Raw genomic sequence first — 15,374 nt, 5'->3', positions numbered from 1 at the left:
ACCCAAGTCTTTTACGTGCTACTGTGGTGACAAGGAGGTGGGACATGGATACCGTCCGTCTCTGAGTCTGCACATAAAGTTGAACCGTGTCCGCCCCTGCCGGGATTCGAACCTGTGACCTTAGGATCACAAGTCGAGTGCTCTACACACATACACACACTTTCTCTCTCTCTCATACACACACCGAACACACTGACACAAAGACACACAGAGGCAAGTTTACACGCACACACATACACCGACACAGACTCTCTCTGTCATACACACACAGACACGGCACACACACACACACTCACACTGAACAGGTGGAATAACATGCCACTAAACTCACTGCTTTCATTGGTGACTCCATCTCAGCGTGCTCTATGCAGGCGATACCAGAGAGAGAGAGAGAGAGAGAGAGAGAGAGAGAGAGAGAGAGAGAGAGAGAGAGAGAGAGAGTGTGTGTGTGTGTGTGTGTGTGTGTGTGTGGTTGTGTGTGTGTGTGTGTGTGTGTTCGTGTGCGTTTGTGTGTGTGTGTGTATACCTAAATATCCGTCCAGCAGGACCATGAGTTACATGAACACGCATACAGCACAATCTGAGAAGGATTCGTTCAGAAACGTCCATCTGTGTGGCGTTCAGTTGACAAAAATGACACATGGAGACAAACAGACAGAATGGCAAATACATATTCGAGTCGGGCGCGTTTTCATAAACCTCCTTGACACACACACACACACAAACACCGAGGGGGCATACAAACTGACATACATGCAGAGAGACCTTCACTTCAGTCATATTTATGACAGCATTTTCTTTTGATCGTAACTCATTTCTTGCCTTGTTCACAATGTGAATTTGCAATGAACCTGTTAACGTTTTTAAAGATTTTAAAGCAGAATTCTTTGATTGGCATTCCTGAGAAAAAAACCACCCGGGGAATAATAGCCTTTTAATTATTCGTCCACACATTGAAAATAAAGATTCCAAGAACACACAAAGACGATCAAAAGCAAAGCCTGTCAAAGGATAAAGCAGTCGTAAAGTGCGATCTAGTTCAGATTCTTTGATGTGAATGGAATTCACCAATGTCTTTTACAAAACAAGCCATACAATGCTTATAAGCGTAATACACAATTATATCAAAAAAGCAATGCTGAATTGAATGAGATCAAATAAGTTAAATCAAAACAGATTTTTTCTGATTCTCATTCCAGCGCAACCGGATTCAATCAATAAATTAATTGCAAGCATTGCCTTTGAAAACAATGCATGTTAAAAAAAACGATCGAGTTGCACAACAATGACGACAACAACTACAACGTCGAGGAAAAATCATTGTTGGGAATACAGAACACACACACACACACACACACACACACACACACACACACACACACACACACACACACACACACATATGGACCCAGCATTTTAGCTGAACCATAAATCCATTTCTATAAAATGGCCCGTCGGACACAGGCCGTTGACAAAAGACGACGATCATAAAAACCAAAGTCTATTGACTATTGCAACTCTCTTCTCTCTGGCTGTCCTCTGTACCTCCTGCATAAACTACAAAAAGTCCAAAAGTGGCAAAACTCGGCAACACGCCTCATTCTCAAAGCACGAAAACGAGATCACGCAACACCACTCCTTCGCACACTGCACTGGTTACCTATTCAAGCCCGCATTGACTACAAACTGTCCACCCTCTGCTTTAACTTCTTTTCTGGCTCGTCTCCTGCTTACTTCTCTGAACTCCTCACCGTCTATTCTCCAGCAAGACAACTCCGTGCCTCTTCCGACTGTCGCATCCTTACCATTCCACACACCAAAACCAAAACATACGGACAACGCACTTTTACTTTCTGCGCACCCACACAATGGAATTCTCTCCCCTTTCACATCCGCCACTCTCAGTCACCCCAAGCATTCAAACGAGCATTTAAAACACACCTCTTCAAGAAATACAACCCCTGATTTTGTTTTTCTCAGTCCATCAGTAGGCTACATGTAGTGTATTTGTTGTTTTAGTGATAATGTGATAATGTATATAAACATCAAGGGTTGTTTTCAGAATTGTTGATAACATGTTCTGTTTGATCACGGGTATTCAGCTGGTATTTCCTTGTTTTCACTACCTATGTTATTCATGTTTTTATTACTTAGTTAGTGGAAGCATTTTTTTTGTAATGTATGTTTGATGATGTATGCTTTTAATTAGGCGTTGTTGACTATGAATGTAGATGTAAATGCTTGTATAACTGTGTTTTAATTTTAAATGTGTCAAGCGCAAAGAGCATAATTGTAAAGTTATGATGTTGCGCTATATAAATGCTCATTTATTATTACTATTATTAACCGAACACACCAGGTACTTAGCAATACGAAATTGGCTTTCAAAAGATTCAACCCGGGAGATGAGATTCTCTCGTTATATAGCTCCAGGCCTCAAAACGTAGCTGAAGCGCCATCTTTGAAGGAGAAATCCCCACCAAAAAGGCATGATAATACAACTATACACGTCTGAAGCTATGTCAAGCATTTGGCTGTGAAGAGATTCAGTTAGAGGAAATTCTAATCAAGAAAGTGCCAGTCTCAAAACTCCGACGACGAATTACGTATGTCATCACAGAACGCAAGGCAAGACGATCTATGACGTCAGTTCCGCCAGGGTTTTTGTCATTGCTCTTCCCACTATCAACAGCAGGTAGAATAATGCACTTGAAAGAATTATCCACTGTGGTTGGTTTTAAGGTTTTCAACCAATTTGGCTGGAAAATCCCATTCAAGTAAAAACTATTCAACTCGAACTGATTTAAATACTCGTTCATTTTCAAAACTTAAGCCAAAGAATTATTGACGTCATCATTAGTATGAGTCAAAAGAGAACGCAAAACACAGTTGTGAACTCTTCGTGACGCGCTATATATCCATGACGTCACTTGTACCAGTGCCTCAGCCATTGTTCTTCAAACTACCAGCAGCAAAAAGAGCACAGCTTAAAACTTAAAACATCTGAACATGCCACATGTTTTTGCACACGATGAGATTCAGATCAGCGTCCATGTTCAATATTCCGTCCAAGGTCAGGTATTTCACGACATCGTTATTAAGAGTCATCACAGAACGCATTACACGGTTGTGAACCCTCAACGACACACCATCAATAACATCAGTGCCACCAGTTTCAGTGCCATATCTCTTCAAACTGCCAGTAGCAAGCAGAAACACAACCAAAAAGGCTTTTTCTCTGTAAATCACACTTCAAAATCTGAACATGTCAGTTCTAAAGAGATTCGAATCAATGTTCATTTTCCGTCAAAGAATTATTGACGTAGGGGAAAGGCCCTAATTACCGGACGGGCGCCTAATAACGGACACGCGATATCTCAGAAATAGGAGGTCACAACAAAATTTTTTTTGCGCGAAACGATTCAGTGATATCCCCTTACACTTCGCACCAAAATAACATGGCGACTGAACGCACGCATTCTGCACGGTAAGTGGTTTTCTGTTTTTCGCACTCTCACTGTAATTTTAGACATTTGTAAACTAAGTGCAGCAAGAAGTTACGACTTTCTAAGATGAATTGATTGGTTGAAGTAGATAGTACATACACTCTATTAGTAAATACCATGCAATACGACATACTCAATGAACGCATTTTTCAACAGCTGCATTGTAACTCCAACTAGTGTGGTTTTCCAAATACCGTCCACCACGTGCGCCCAAATAACGGACTATGTGATATGTGTAATATGTAATAAATATATATATGTGTGTGTGTGTGTGTGTGTGTGTGTGTGTGTGTGTGTGTGTGTGTGTGTGTGTGTGTGTGTGTGTGTGTGTGTGTCACAGTGTGTGTGTGTAGTTGAACATGCGGTTAATTCGCTTGACTAAAAATAACGCATAACCCTCTCTCGAAAAAAAGATACATATCTTCATAAAAACTTGCTTTTTGACTGACAAAAGTTGCAAAAACCGACATAATAATTAAATGTAAAAATACATGAACGTTCACGAAAAAGAAAACGGTTGCAATTGTTAATTAAAACATGGTTTCTGCAACTTTTGTTACTCTATTAAGCAGCGAATTTCGTGTCCGGATTTTGGTGACCCCCTGTCCGGATTTAGGCAGTAGGTTTCCCAAAACCGGACAATTTGCCGAAAAATTCAAACCTTAATAACTTTTGAAGTATAACAGATTTTTTCAATTTTTTTCAACATGAAGGTTAGATCTACAATAATCCGTTTTCAAAATTGCGCTATGTTATATACTTTGTGAGAAAAATGGGTTTAACCTTAAGTGTCCGTTAATTGGGGCCTTTCCCCTAGCAGTCAACATCGATCGCAGCACACGGTTGTAAATCCACAACGACACACTGTCTCAGATGTCAGTGCTACTCGTGTCACTGCCACTGCTCTTCAAACTGCCAGCAGCAGGCAGAACACCACCGTTGAAAAGGATTCTTTACTGTAAATCCATCCCACTTCAAGCATCTGAACTGGTCAGATATCAAAATCCCGTTTCAAGCATCTGAATTGGTCAGATATCAAAATAACAAAGAGATTCAAATCAACGTCAATTTTCAAAATTCCGTCCAAGAGTTAATTACGTCATCGTTATTCGGATTCAACACAGTACAGATCGCTGCACACGGCTATAAATCCTAAACGACACACTATCTATGACGTCGGTGCTACCAGTTTCTCATCCGTTGCACTTCAAACTGCCAGCAGCAGGCAGAATCACAACCGTTGACAAGGATTTTCCACTGTAAATCCCACTTCAAACATCTGAACATGTCAGATATAATCAATCACAAAGAGATTCAAAATTCTGTCGAAGAATTATTAACGTCATCATTAAAAGACAACACTGAACGCAACACACACGCGCATAAGTTGTTCATAGAAACAGGTCAAAAAGAGTCAGTAGTGAACACATCAAAGAGTTTGGTTATGTTGAGATTCAGGTCAAGTAACTCCCAGTCTCAAAATTCCGTCAATGAGTTATTGACGTCATCATTATAACGAGTCAACTCAACTCAACTCAACTCAAATTTTATTGGCTTCAATTTTCATAGAAGAATTTGTCTTGCGCTTGGGAGAAAGTAAGAGTATAACATATAAAAACGGCATTCATATCACATTTCATGTATCAGATTGCAGCACACGGTTGTGAATCCTCAACGAAACACTATCTATGACCTCAGTGCTACCAGTGTCACTGCAATTGCTCTTCAGACTGCCATCAGCGGCAACCTTCCCATTCTTCTGACAGCGACGACTGTCCTGGCAGTCGAGGTGGTGGTGATGGTTCCCATTATGGCTGGTGAACGTGTGCTTCTGGGAAGGACGCCAGAGAGGCGCGGAGATACAGCAAAGGGTTCTCCTCAGCTCCTGGCGGAACTTGGCCCCGCTCAGACAGTACAGGTAAAAGTTGACCGTACTGTTGGTGTACATGAGAACATTGACCGCCGCCCAGGCCAGCCTCAGTTTGGCACTCCCTCGGGCGCTGGGGTTCTTCTCCAGTTCTTCTTCCACGTAGTGCTCGATGATGTTGTACACGCAGACCGGCGACGTCAAGAAGAAGAAGATGATGCTGAGCGCCACCAAAGTGATCGTCATCGATGACGTGGTTTTCTTGCGCTGCATGACGTCATCGGGTCGGACGGAGCCAAGGTACCTGAACAGAGGACAAGAAATGTTGGACAACTTGGAACAAAGCCTTTCATAAATCCTGTAAAAGAAAACTTTACCCGACTCTCTCCAAAATGCTGTAAATATCCATAGTTTAATAAATATCAACAGTAAAGTGTCATAATTATGGTTGGCAAACTGCACGTTTTTGTTCAAGTACTGAGAGAAAGGGGCCTTGGTTTAATTCCGAATGTTGCATTTGTATTTTGTTCAGAACTGTTAACGTTAAGTTTTGTTTGGTGTGTTTGTCTTGATCGGTCTGCAGACTTGAAGTAATAACATATTTTTTTCTTTCCGAGCATTTTTTACTTTTCATCTTTATTAATAACTCTTTTTTGTGCGACTCTCCATAATTTATATCATTTTTACATTTAGTCAAGTTTTGACTAAATGTTTTAACATAGAGGGGGAATCGAGACGAGGGTCGTGGTGTATGTGTGTGTGTGTGTGTGTGTGTGTGTGTGTGTGTGTGTGTGTGTGTGTGTGTGTGTGTGTGTGTGTGTGTGTGTGTGTCTGTGCGTGTGTGTGTGTGTGTAGAGCGATTCAGACTAAACTACTGGACCGATCTTTATGAAATTTTACATGAGAGTTCCTGGGTATGAAATCCCCAGACGTTTTTTTTCCTTTTTTCGATAAATGTCTTTTATGACGTCATATCCGGCTTTTTGTAAAAGTTGAGGCGGCACTGTCAGTGTCACACCTTCATTTTTCAATCAAATTGATTGAAATTTTGGCCAAGCAATCTTCAACGAAGGCCGGACTTCGGTATTGCTTTTCAGCATGGAGGCTTAAAAATTAGTTGATGACTTTGGTAATTAAAAATCTGAAAATTGTAATTACAATTATTTGTTTATAAAACGATCCAAAATTACTTTTATTTCATTCTTCATCATGTTCTGATTCCAAAAACATATAAATATGTTATATTTGGATTAAAAACAAGCTCTGAAAATTAAAAATATAACAATTATGATTAAAATTAAATTTCCAAAATCGTTTTAAAAACAATTTCATCTTATTCCTTGTCGGTTCCTGATTCCAAAAACATATAGATATGATATGTTTGGATTAAAAACACGCTCAGAAAGTTCAAACGAAGAGAGGTACAATAAAGCGTGCTATGCAGCACAGCGCAACCGCTACCGCGCTGAACAGGCTCGTCACTTTCACTGCCTTTTGCACTAGCGGCGGACTACGGTCATTGTGAAAAAATGCAGTGCGTTCAGTTTGATTCTGTGAGTTCCACAGCTTGACTAAATCAGAGACATACATTCTGTCTATGTCTCTGACTAAATGTAGTAATTTCGCCTTACGCGACTTGTTTGTTTTATACCATACTCGTTTATCGTTCATGACATTTGGATTACACGCAAATACATTCTCAGTTCAAGGTCCAAAGCACCCATCAGCTAAATTAAAGGCAAACACAAGCAATAAATAAAATAGATAAATAAATAAATAAATTTATAAATCAGTAACGAAATAAATAAATAATATACGGATGGATGAATGGATGCCGGATGAATGGATGGGTGGGTGAGTGGGTGGATGGATAAATGAATGCATTGACGGACAATTGGTAGGTCAGACAAACGAACAAACAATCGATTAAAACGAAAGGAAGACCGAAAGAAGAAACGAACGAAAAAACGAACTAACGAACAAGCGAACAATCGAACGAATAAATAAATGTAACAAACACATAAATATTTGTAACAAAGAAAGAAATGTAATAATAAAATAAATACAAATAGTAAAAGCACAACGAACCTGGCCGCGCGGGCAGACAGTGAGACCTTCCACAGGATAAGGGTGTTCCCAATCAGCAGCACAGTGAAAGGAAGCAGCGAAGCAAGCGTCAGGTCGGCCCACGACCACACGGCGTCAAAGAAGTACAAGTAGTCCTCATCCGGAGCGAAACAAACCTTCGTTCCGTTCCCCACATCCATCACATCCACCCCGTACAGCAAGTGGGCGTTGGCGACAAGAGAGAAGACGACGATGCCGACGACGATGACGGCAGCTTTTTTTCTGGTGCACAGCAGGGAGACGTGGTGAGGCTTCCAGACGGAGATGGCTCTCTCCACGGTCATGAACATGAGGATCCACGCCGACACGATCGTCACAGCGTAGACCAGCCACGTGTGAAGCTTGCACACCGCCGAGTGTAACGTGCGGAAATCAAGGTCAAACACGTTCATCACCCAACGACGTAGCAGTCCCGTGTAGAGGAGACAGGTGTCCGAGACGGCGAGGGCCGTGAGGTAGACAGGCATGGCGGACCGCTTCATGTTCATGCGGCGAAGAATCACCACAGTCATCACGTTACCGAACGTTCCGAAGACGAAGAGAAAGGGCGGGCAGTACTGCCAGACCTTGACGGAGGCTTTGAATTCTGGTGTGTCCTCCATCTGGAAGTATGAGTGCTGAGGAAAGCGATGTCCTCAGTTTACCTGTATTGCCTTCATGTTTACAATATTGAAATCCAAAACAAGCACTCTGTTAACGTTCCCAAAATCAAACATGAATTAGAAATGTTTTAGACAGACTCGTTTCTGCCTCAGACCGATACACCGTTAAAGAATCTTGATTTGTCATTCACATCATTTCAGCACATTTGTCCCCAGAGGATAAACTATAAAACACAAAGGAAAGATCGCCGATAGCTTAGGCGTCTTTGATCGACTGTTTACCTTTACTTCTTTCCCAAACAGATATGATTTTAACTTGCTGGGGTTAAAAATATTCTTAATTCGACTCCATCAAGTGATGACAACGGCACATTTGTAAACGTTAAAAGCCGTACGTTTGGTGCCATGGGCACCAAGGCATGTAACAGCCAAAATCCACAGAGCTCCACTAAACAGCGTCAGTGGATTTAGTGCAGACCCGTCAGAACACATATAAAACGTTAGAGCCTGCAGGCCAGATGTTGGCCTTTATTAAGCGTGATTACACGGAAGAAAAAAATCGCTGTTGTCAAATAAAACGTGCGGTGAATTTTGTAACAGTATTACTTGCTGTCAGCAGGGTTTTTTGCCAACTTATTTAGAAAAAATGTAATTCACTTCTTTGATGTCCTTGCGTTTATTAATTCACACAATAACCAGTCCGTCTTTAAGAGTTCAAACGCAGTAGCACACGTTTTCATCGCAGCAAATCGCACCTTACACACCCTTCAAAAAACCCTTACTCCAGTCTCCTTTCGTCCCAACCGAAAACTTATTTGCATATTCCCAAGACAGCCAATGAGCAAGCACGCACATTAGTCACGTGACACAAATCTGTCACTGTGGATTGGAAATGAGAACGCACGCAGGAGCGGCGCACAGCAGTTGACTGATGGTGGCACACTTGTTTCAAACCACTCTGGGATTCTGATCGCCCTGATAGTGTCTCACACGGCTCTGTCTGGTCATTTATTTTTCGCCGCAATTCTCGCTCGCTGTCCGGACACTGCTACAGTTTCCACTTCTCTTCTGTCTTCCAACCTAGGCGCTTTTATATCACAAGATCATGCGATAAAGGGAGGGGGTGTTGATGGGAAGGAGTCAGGCAAGGTCATCGGGTCCTTACCCGATGCGTACGTGCAACATGCAGTGCAAGTTGTAATTACATCTTGATAACCCCTAATGTTCTTCTAAGGACCACCACACTATTGTTTTCCGTTCACAAATCTTAAAACTGAGTTAAGCAATAGACATAAACACATTTGTTCATAAATTCGAACGGATGCTTGATTAATTCCGCCACAACAGTAGTTGATCACTTTGTGTAGTTTTGTTCTGGTCAGTTTAGCGTCAATTTGGGATCAAGTTTGGTACTGTCATGGGATTTCCGACTGCGGCAGATTCCATTGGAGACGCGCTCATTGCTGCGAAGAAAGCTCCGTGCCACTACCGTTTGGCGGAAATAGGTCAAAGCTCCAAAGCAACCTATCCCCAAGGAACAGTGATGCGTGTTCTGAACAGCGTCGACTGCAGTAGTGTCACCAAAGCTCCGTAAATCTACCGGTAGGCAGTGGAATTAGGTCACAGATGTGTGCGTAGGATCGGAGTGTGATGTTTTCATCTAAACTTGTTTTTCATAAATGACTGAAGTGGGGAAAGTCCCCCAGATGGTATCACGTAGATATCACACTTTGTGACTCTCGTCGACTGCTGAGAACGGTGAAAATGCCCTCGTTTGCGATACTCCTCTCCCTCCAACGGACAGCACCTGAAATATAGACCATAAATATCAAACGTCAATCACTGTCATTGGTAATAAGCGCGACTGTTCTTGTTGCTGCGGGAGATGTACGGAAACGATTGTTTTTAAAGGGTATAGATGACAGAAAAGTGAAAGAGAGAGGATGACTGAGATTAAACGTATTATTACAGAGACAAATGTACTTTTTTTTAAACACCGACAAGTATAAAGCGTAACATCATATCACAACTACTTAATACATGCAGCTTATACACGTATACAACCAGGTACCGCAGAAAACGATTCATCACAAAATCAACAGGTCATCATCTCTTCGCCAGCACACCCCAGGTCACCTGACTTACTGCCAGCCAATGTGTCAGTGACCTTTGATGACCGACAGTTAGCCTGTACGTAGCTAGGATAAGTTACAATGCGGCGTAAGCTTATGAGAGTAGCAGAACAAGGGTCGCAAACTTATCAACAACTACAAAAACAACAACAAGAAAATTTACGTGCAGAATAATACTGTCCAGCTGTGTCAGTGTTACCTTTCGCCAAAACATCAACACAGTCTTGGTTCGTAAATCACACTATAACAACAACAGACTTTGCTCTCATTCTAGATTGAGTGCCCACGGTTGTAGGGCTTTTCGTCAGTGTAAGTGTTCTCTTTTTATCTGTAGCCATTTTTCATCGCACGATAATAAAATTCTGTCGGCACGTGTGTTATTAAGTGGGTGACTCTTACAGGGACCAAGCAAACACAAATATGCAGTACATGTGTGCCAAGTTACGACACTTTTTTGTTTGTTTCTGGTTTTGTTTTGCCCGTTGGCATGTTCCTCAAATATAATTATTCTGTTGATAAGTTGTCGTTAACAAAATGAATTATTTGCTCATTGGTATTCTCCTTGCTGTTCTCCTGCTTTGCTATTTCATGTTTTAAAACAGAAGATAAAGCCCATCTGCGTTTGCATTAACAAAAATCCCCCCCCCCCTTGTTTAAAGACACAGTGATTCTGTTTATCTCCTTTGTATGGAAAATTCCCCTCCTAGTGTATAAACTAGCACAGATTTACAAAGACTGTGACACCTACAAGCGCTCCTATACACTTAACCACTGCAACGCACGAGCGTATATATATACTTGCATATAGAGAACAACAATTTACAACTAAATCAAACATACATACAAATCGAAAATGACAAAGAAAGCAAGCTAAGCATGCAACATGTTGATTGAGGTAATACATATGAAGAGACCGACGGTAAAACTAACACGATACCAACTGGCGTTGACATTAATGCCTGCAATGATAATACTTATGTAAGTAATGATGATGATGATGATAATACGAATACGAATACGAATACTTTATTATCTCATACAGAGAAATTTCAGTGTGGTGCACATTAAAAGACAAAACAATAATAAGACAACAGATAAAAATACCATACAAAGCATACTACACTCGCGCACGCATATGTACACTAACAGGAATAGTAACATGATTCCAAATAGGTTAATTGCCGTCAGCTTTAGCTAAAAGTTTACCGCTAAAAACTATCATTATCACAGGACTAGATATGTCATTGAACAATATTTATCACAGGACTAGTCATTCGAGGGTTATCACACTCAGCATAAGGGTGCACATCAAAGAATATAAAAAATATTCATCACAGAAATCAGTGCATATGTTCACCGGCACACATACTAGTTTTAATTAACTTAGGTATTTAAAAAGCCAATTGACTTTGGAATAAAACTGTTCTTAGTTCTGAGCGTGCGGAATCTGGGAGTGCGGAGGCGACGTCCTGAGGGCAGGACCTCAAAGTGGTGAGCGAGCACATGACTACTATCCTGGATGATGCAGCGGGCCTTTCGCACCACACGTCGTTCATACAGCACAGTCAGTCCTTCCTGTCTCACCCCCACAATCTTACCACATGTGTTCACCACCCGCCCAAGCACATTCTTACTCTTCACACACAGACCTCCATACCAGCAGATGAAAGAGAAAGTGAGAATGGATTCAATGAATGAAGTATAGAATGTTTGGAGGATGCGGCTGTTGATGTTCAGACTTCTGAGCTTTTGTAAGCAGTAGATTCTTGACTGACACTTCTTGTGGATAGCTTTAGTGTTTGAGGAGAGATTTAGTTTGTTGTCAATGACTGTACCGAGATATTTGTATTCAGTCACTCGCTCAACTTCACACCATCTATGTACAAATCTGAAACTGTAGCTGAGTTTTTGCGAAAGTCAATAACTAGCTCTTTTGTTTTTGTCACATTTAGGGCTAAATAGTTATCTTTACACCAGGAGCTGAAATTTTGAACTTCAGAAAAATAAACAGAATCAGAGTCAGACAGGTCTTCAAGGGCAGAATCGTCAGAATATTTCACAAGAGGGGTCGTAACAGTGCCTTGACAATCGTTAGTGTATAATGATGATGATGATAATGATGATGATGATGATGATGACGAGGATGAGGAGGATGAGGAGGATGATGAGGATGAGGAGGATGATGAGGAGGATGATATGAACGTTGTCACGAAAGATCTGAATAACCCTGCATCGTCAGAAAAAAAACCCGATAACAAAGAAGAAGAAAAAAAGGGGGTCAAAAGTACGTTCGCCTCACAAGCGATTGCAGACGCATTAGGCTGGTGATATGCACCCCCCGACCCCCCCCCCCACCCACCCCCGGCCCTGCCCTCTCATCCCCCCCCCCAAAAAAAAACCAAAACAACCACCCAGATAAAACAAAGACGAGGAAACAGGTTAGAGAAAAAACACACACACACAGGTTTTGCGGTTCTCTGAGCACCTCGTATAACAAAATGAAGCATGAGAAAGAACACTAGACCGTAAAATCCCCCCTCCCCAACATCAACGTCGTTGGCCTGTAAAATACACATACGCTCGCTGTGCAGTAGACTTGATACATCTGCAGTCGGTTAATTAAGCGCCGTGGTGCTAGTGTCTAAGCATGGGTGCCAGATGGGCTGATATATAATGCACTTTACTGCCTTTTTTTTATATATTTTTTTTTTTGCTCATATAGTTTTTGCTGGTCACACTGCACTTGTATGATACTTTCTCGTTGATCTATGTAAAACTTATACAACTGTTGAATATATCATATTTCATTTAGCAGCTATTTAAAAATCAAATTCGTCGCTGTAAGCAAGGGACGGGAGTCAATCAACGATTGCCCTCTCTTTGTGAACTCTTTCAAAGCAAACGCTGAAAACAAAACCGACAGTGGGATTTTTTGTTGAGTCTCCTGCACTCAGCAATTAAGGACTGCCTCACGAAATATTGACAAAGTGCAAATGGTATAATGCCTATAATGTTGTGAAACCCTGGAATAATTAGTGGCTGTCAATGTTTGGCCATCCAAAACGTGATGAATGAGACATACAGTTCGATAAATAAAAGAGCGTGGTGGTTGTCCTCATGTACTCCCGTGACACATTTTTGACATTGCATGCATGACCACTGAGAGTATAAATGGACACTAAACACATTTTTAGCAGTTTTAACACATAGTTGCAAAAGGCTTGAAGTTGGAAGAATGCAATTTAATGAGCGTCCCGGCAAACAGTGAACCAGAAGGAAATAAAGGTTTCAATAAATAAATAGATAGATAAAAGATTATTCCATGGTTTTGTTGATGGTTCCTAGAATTGTTCAGAAAGAGTTTTAAAACCCCACATGCACCAATGTATATCATGTAAACTAACCGAGATGATAAGACAAGAAAACCCAAACTACCAAACAAACTACATGTAGAAATGTGCTCTCTTTCACTGACAGTACCACAGTAGCTGTAATTATACCAAACTACCAAACAAACTACATGTAGAAATGTGCTCTCTTTCACTGACAGTACCACAGTAGCTGTAATTATACCAAACTACCAAACAAACTACATGTAGAAATGTGCTCTCTTTCACTGACAGTACCACAGTAGCTGTAATTATACCATACTACCAAACAAACTACATGTAGAAATGTCCTCTCTTTCACTGACAGTACCACAGTAGCTGTAATTATACCAAACTACCAAAAAAACTACATGTAGAAATGTGCTCTCTTTCACTGACAGTACCACAGTAGCTGTAATTATACCAAACTACCAAACAAACTACATGTAGAAATGTGCTCTCTTTCACTGACAGTACCACAGTAGCTGTAATTATACCAAACTACCAAACAAACTACATGTAGAAATGTCCTCTCTTTCACTGACAGTACCACAGTAGCTGTAATTATACCAAACTACCAAACAAACTACATGTAGAAATGTCCTCTCTTTCACTGACAGTACCACAGTAGCTGTAATTATACCAAACTACCAAACAAACTACATGTAGAAATGTCCTCTCTTTCACTGACAGTACCACAGTAGCTGTAATTATACCAAACTACCAAACAAACTACATGTAGAAATGTCCTCTCTTTCACTGACAGTACCACAGTAGCTGTAATCATACCAAACTACCAAACAAACTGCATGTAGAAATGTGCTCTCTTTCACTGACAGTACCACAGTAGCTGTAATTATACCAAACTACCAAACAAACTACATGTAGAAATGTGCTCTCTTTCACTGACAGTACCACAGTAGCTGTAATTATACCAAACTACCAAACAAACTACATGTAGAAATGTCCTCTCTTTCACTGACAGTACCACAGTAGCTGTAATTATACCAAACTACCAAACAAACTACATGTAGAAATGGCCTCTCTTTCACTGACAGTACCACAGTAGCTGTAATCATACCAAACTACCAAACAAACTATATGTAGAAATGTGCTCTCTTTCACTGACAGTACCACAGTAGCTGTAATTATACCAAACTACCAAACAAACTACATGTAGAAATGTCCTCTCTTTCACTGACAGTACCACAGTAGCTGTAATTATACCAAACTACCTGGCTTAGATTAGTCGATCGAAATATCGTACCCTATAACCTTCTAATTGTAATGTAAAAGTAATATTATTTGTAATAATAGGTTAAAGAGTACGATATTTCGATCTACTGGTCCCAAACAGGCACTTAGGTACAAGCTTACTCCCTTGGACAGTTCTTATCACAACACTGCCCAAATATCAAGCCATCATGAATGTCAATAGCGCTGATGATGTGAATACAACTCCCTCATCACCATAATTATATTGTAACTGCCGGATGCCAATGTTTGAAGAGAGACTATCAATAACTCGATCTCGCCTAAGTTCTCAAGGGTCTGGAATGGCCGAGTCAACAGGGATACAGGGGTCAAGTTTAATAATTATTCATAAGGAGCGGCTGGGGGATCTGTTTATTGGTGTAAATCCGATCCAATGGGAATCTGCGATTAGATATTGAACTAGGCAGGTGGAGGGTTGATGGTGTAAACAATGCCATTGTTGGGCAGAGGAACCCAACGGTCTAAGTCCGGCACCCACAATATATACAGAATCATGT

At 40.9% G+C, this 15,374-nt stretch overlaps 1 protein-coding gene across 1 annotated transcript; it reads right to left on the bottom strand.

The window, feature by feature from the left end:
- Positions 1-4,326: 4,326 nt before the first annotated feature.
- LOC138952714 (cysteinyl leukotriene receptor 1-like) lies at positions 4,327-8,338 on the bottom strand. The gene is made up of 2 exons (XM_070324421.1): positions 7,462-8,338; positions 4,327-5,677 (listed from the first exon to the last, which is right to left on the bottom strand). Exons 1-2 carry the CDS (start codon positions 8,100-8,102, stop codon positions 5,143-5,145), a joined length of 1,176 nt encoding a protein of 391 aa, XP_070180522.1. The 5' UTR covers positions 8,103-8,338; the 3' UTR covers positions 4,327-5,142.
- Positions 8,339-15,374: the final 7,036 nt, after the last annotated feature.

Source organism: Littorina saxatilis, linkage group LG17, assembly GCF_037325665.1.
Source record: "Littorina saxatilis isolate snail1 linkage group LG17, US_GU_Lsax_2.0, whole genome shotgun sequence".
NCBI classification, from domain to species: Eukaryota; Metazoa; Mollusca; class Gastropoda; order Littorinimorpha; family Littorinidae; genus Littorina; species Littorina saxatilis.
The sequence above is the reverse complement of the archived record's forward strand: the minus strand, read 5'-3'. Positions and strand labels throughout refer to the sequence as shown.

Excerpts from the sequence above, each read along its gene's own strand:
- LOC138952714 (XM_070324421.1), bottom strand. The coding sequence starts at position 8,102 with ATGGAGGACACACCAGAATTCAAAGCCTCCGTCAAGGTCTGGCAGTAC. Across the intron at positions 5,678-7,461 it reads CTGTCTGCCCGCGCGGCCAG|GTACCTTGGCTCCGTCCGAC; the intron begins GTTCGTTGTGCT and ends TCCTCTGTTCAG.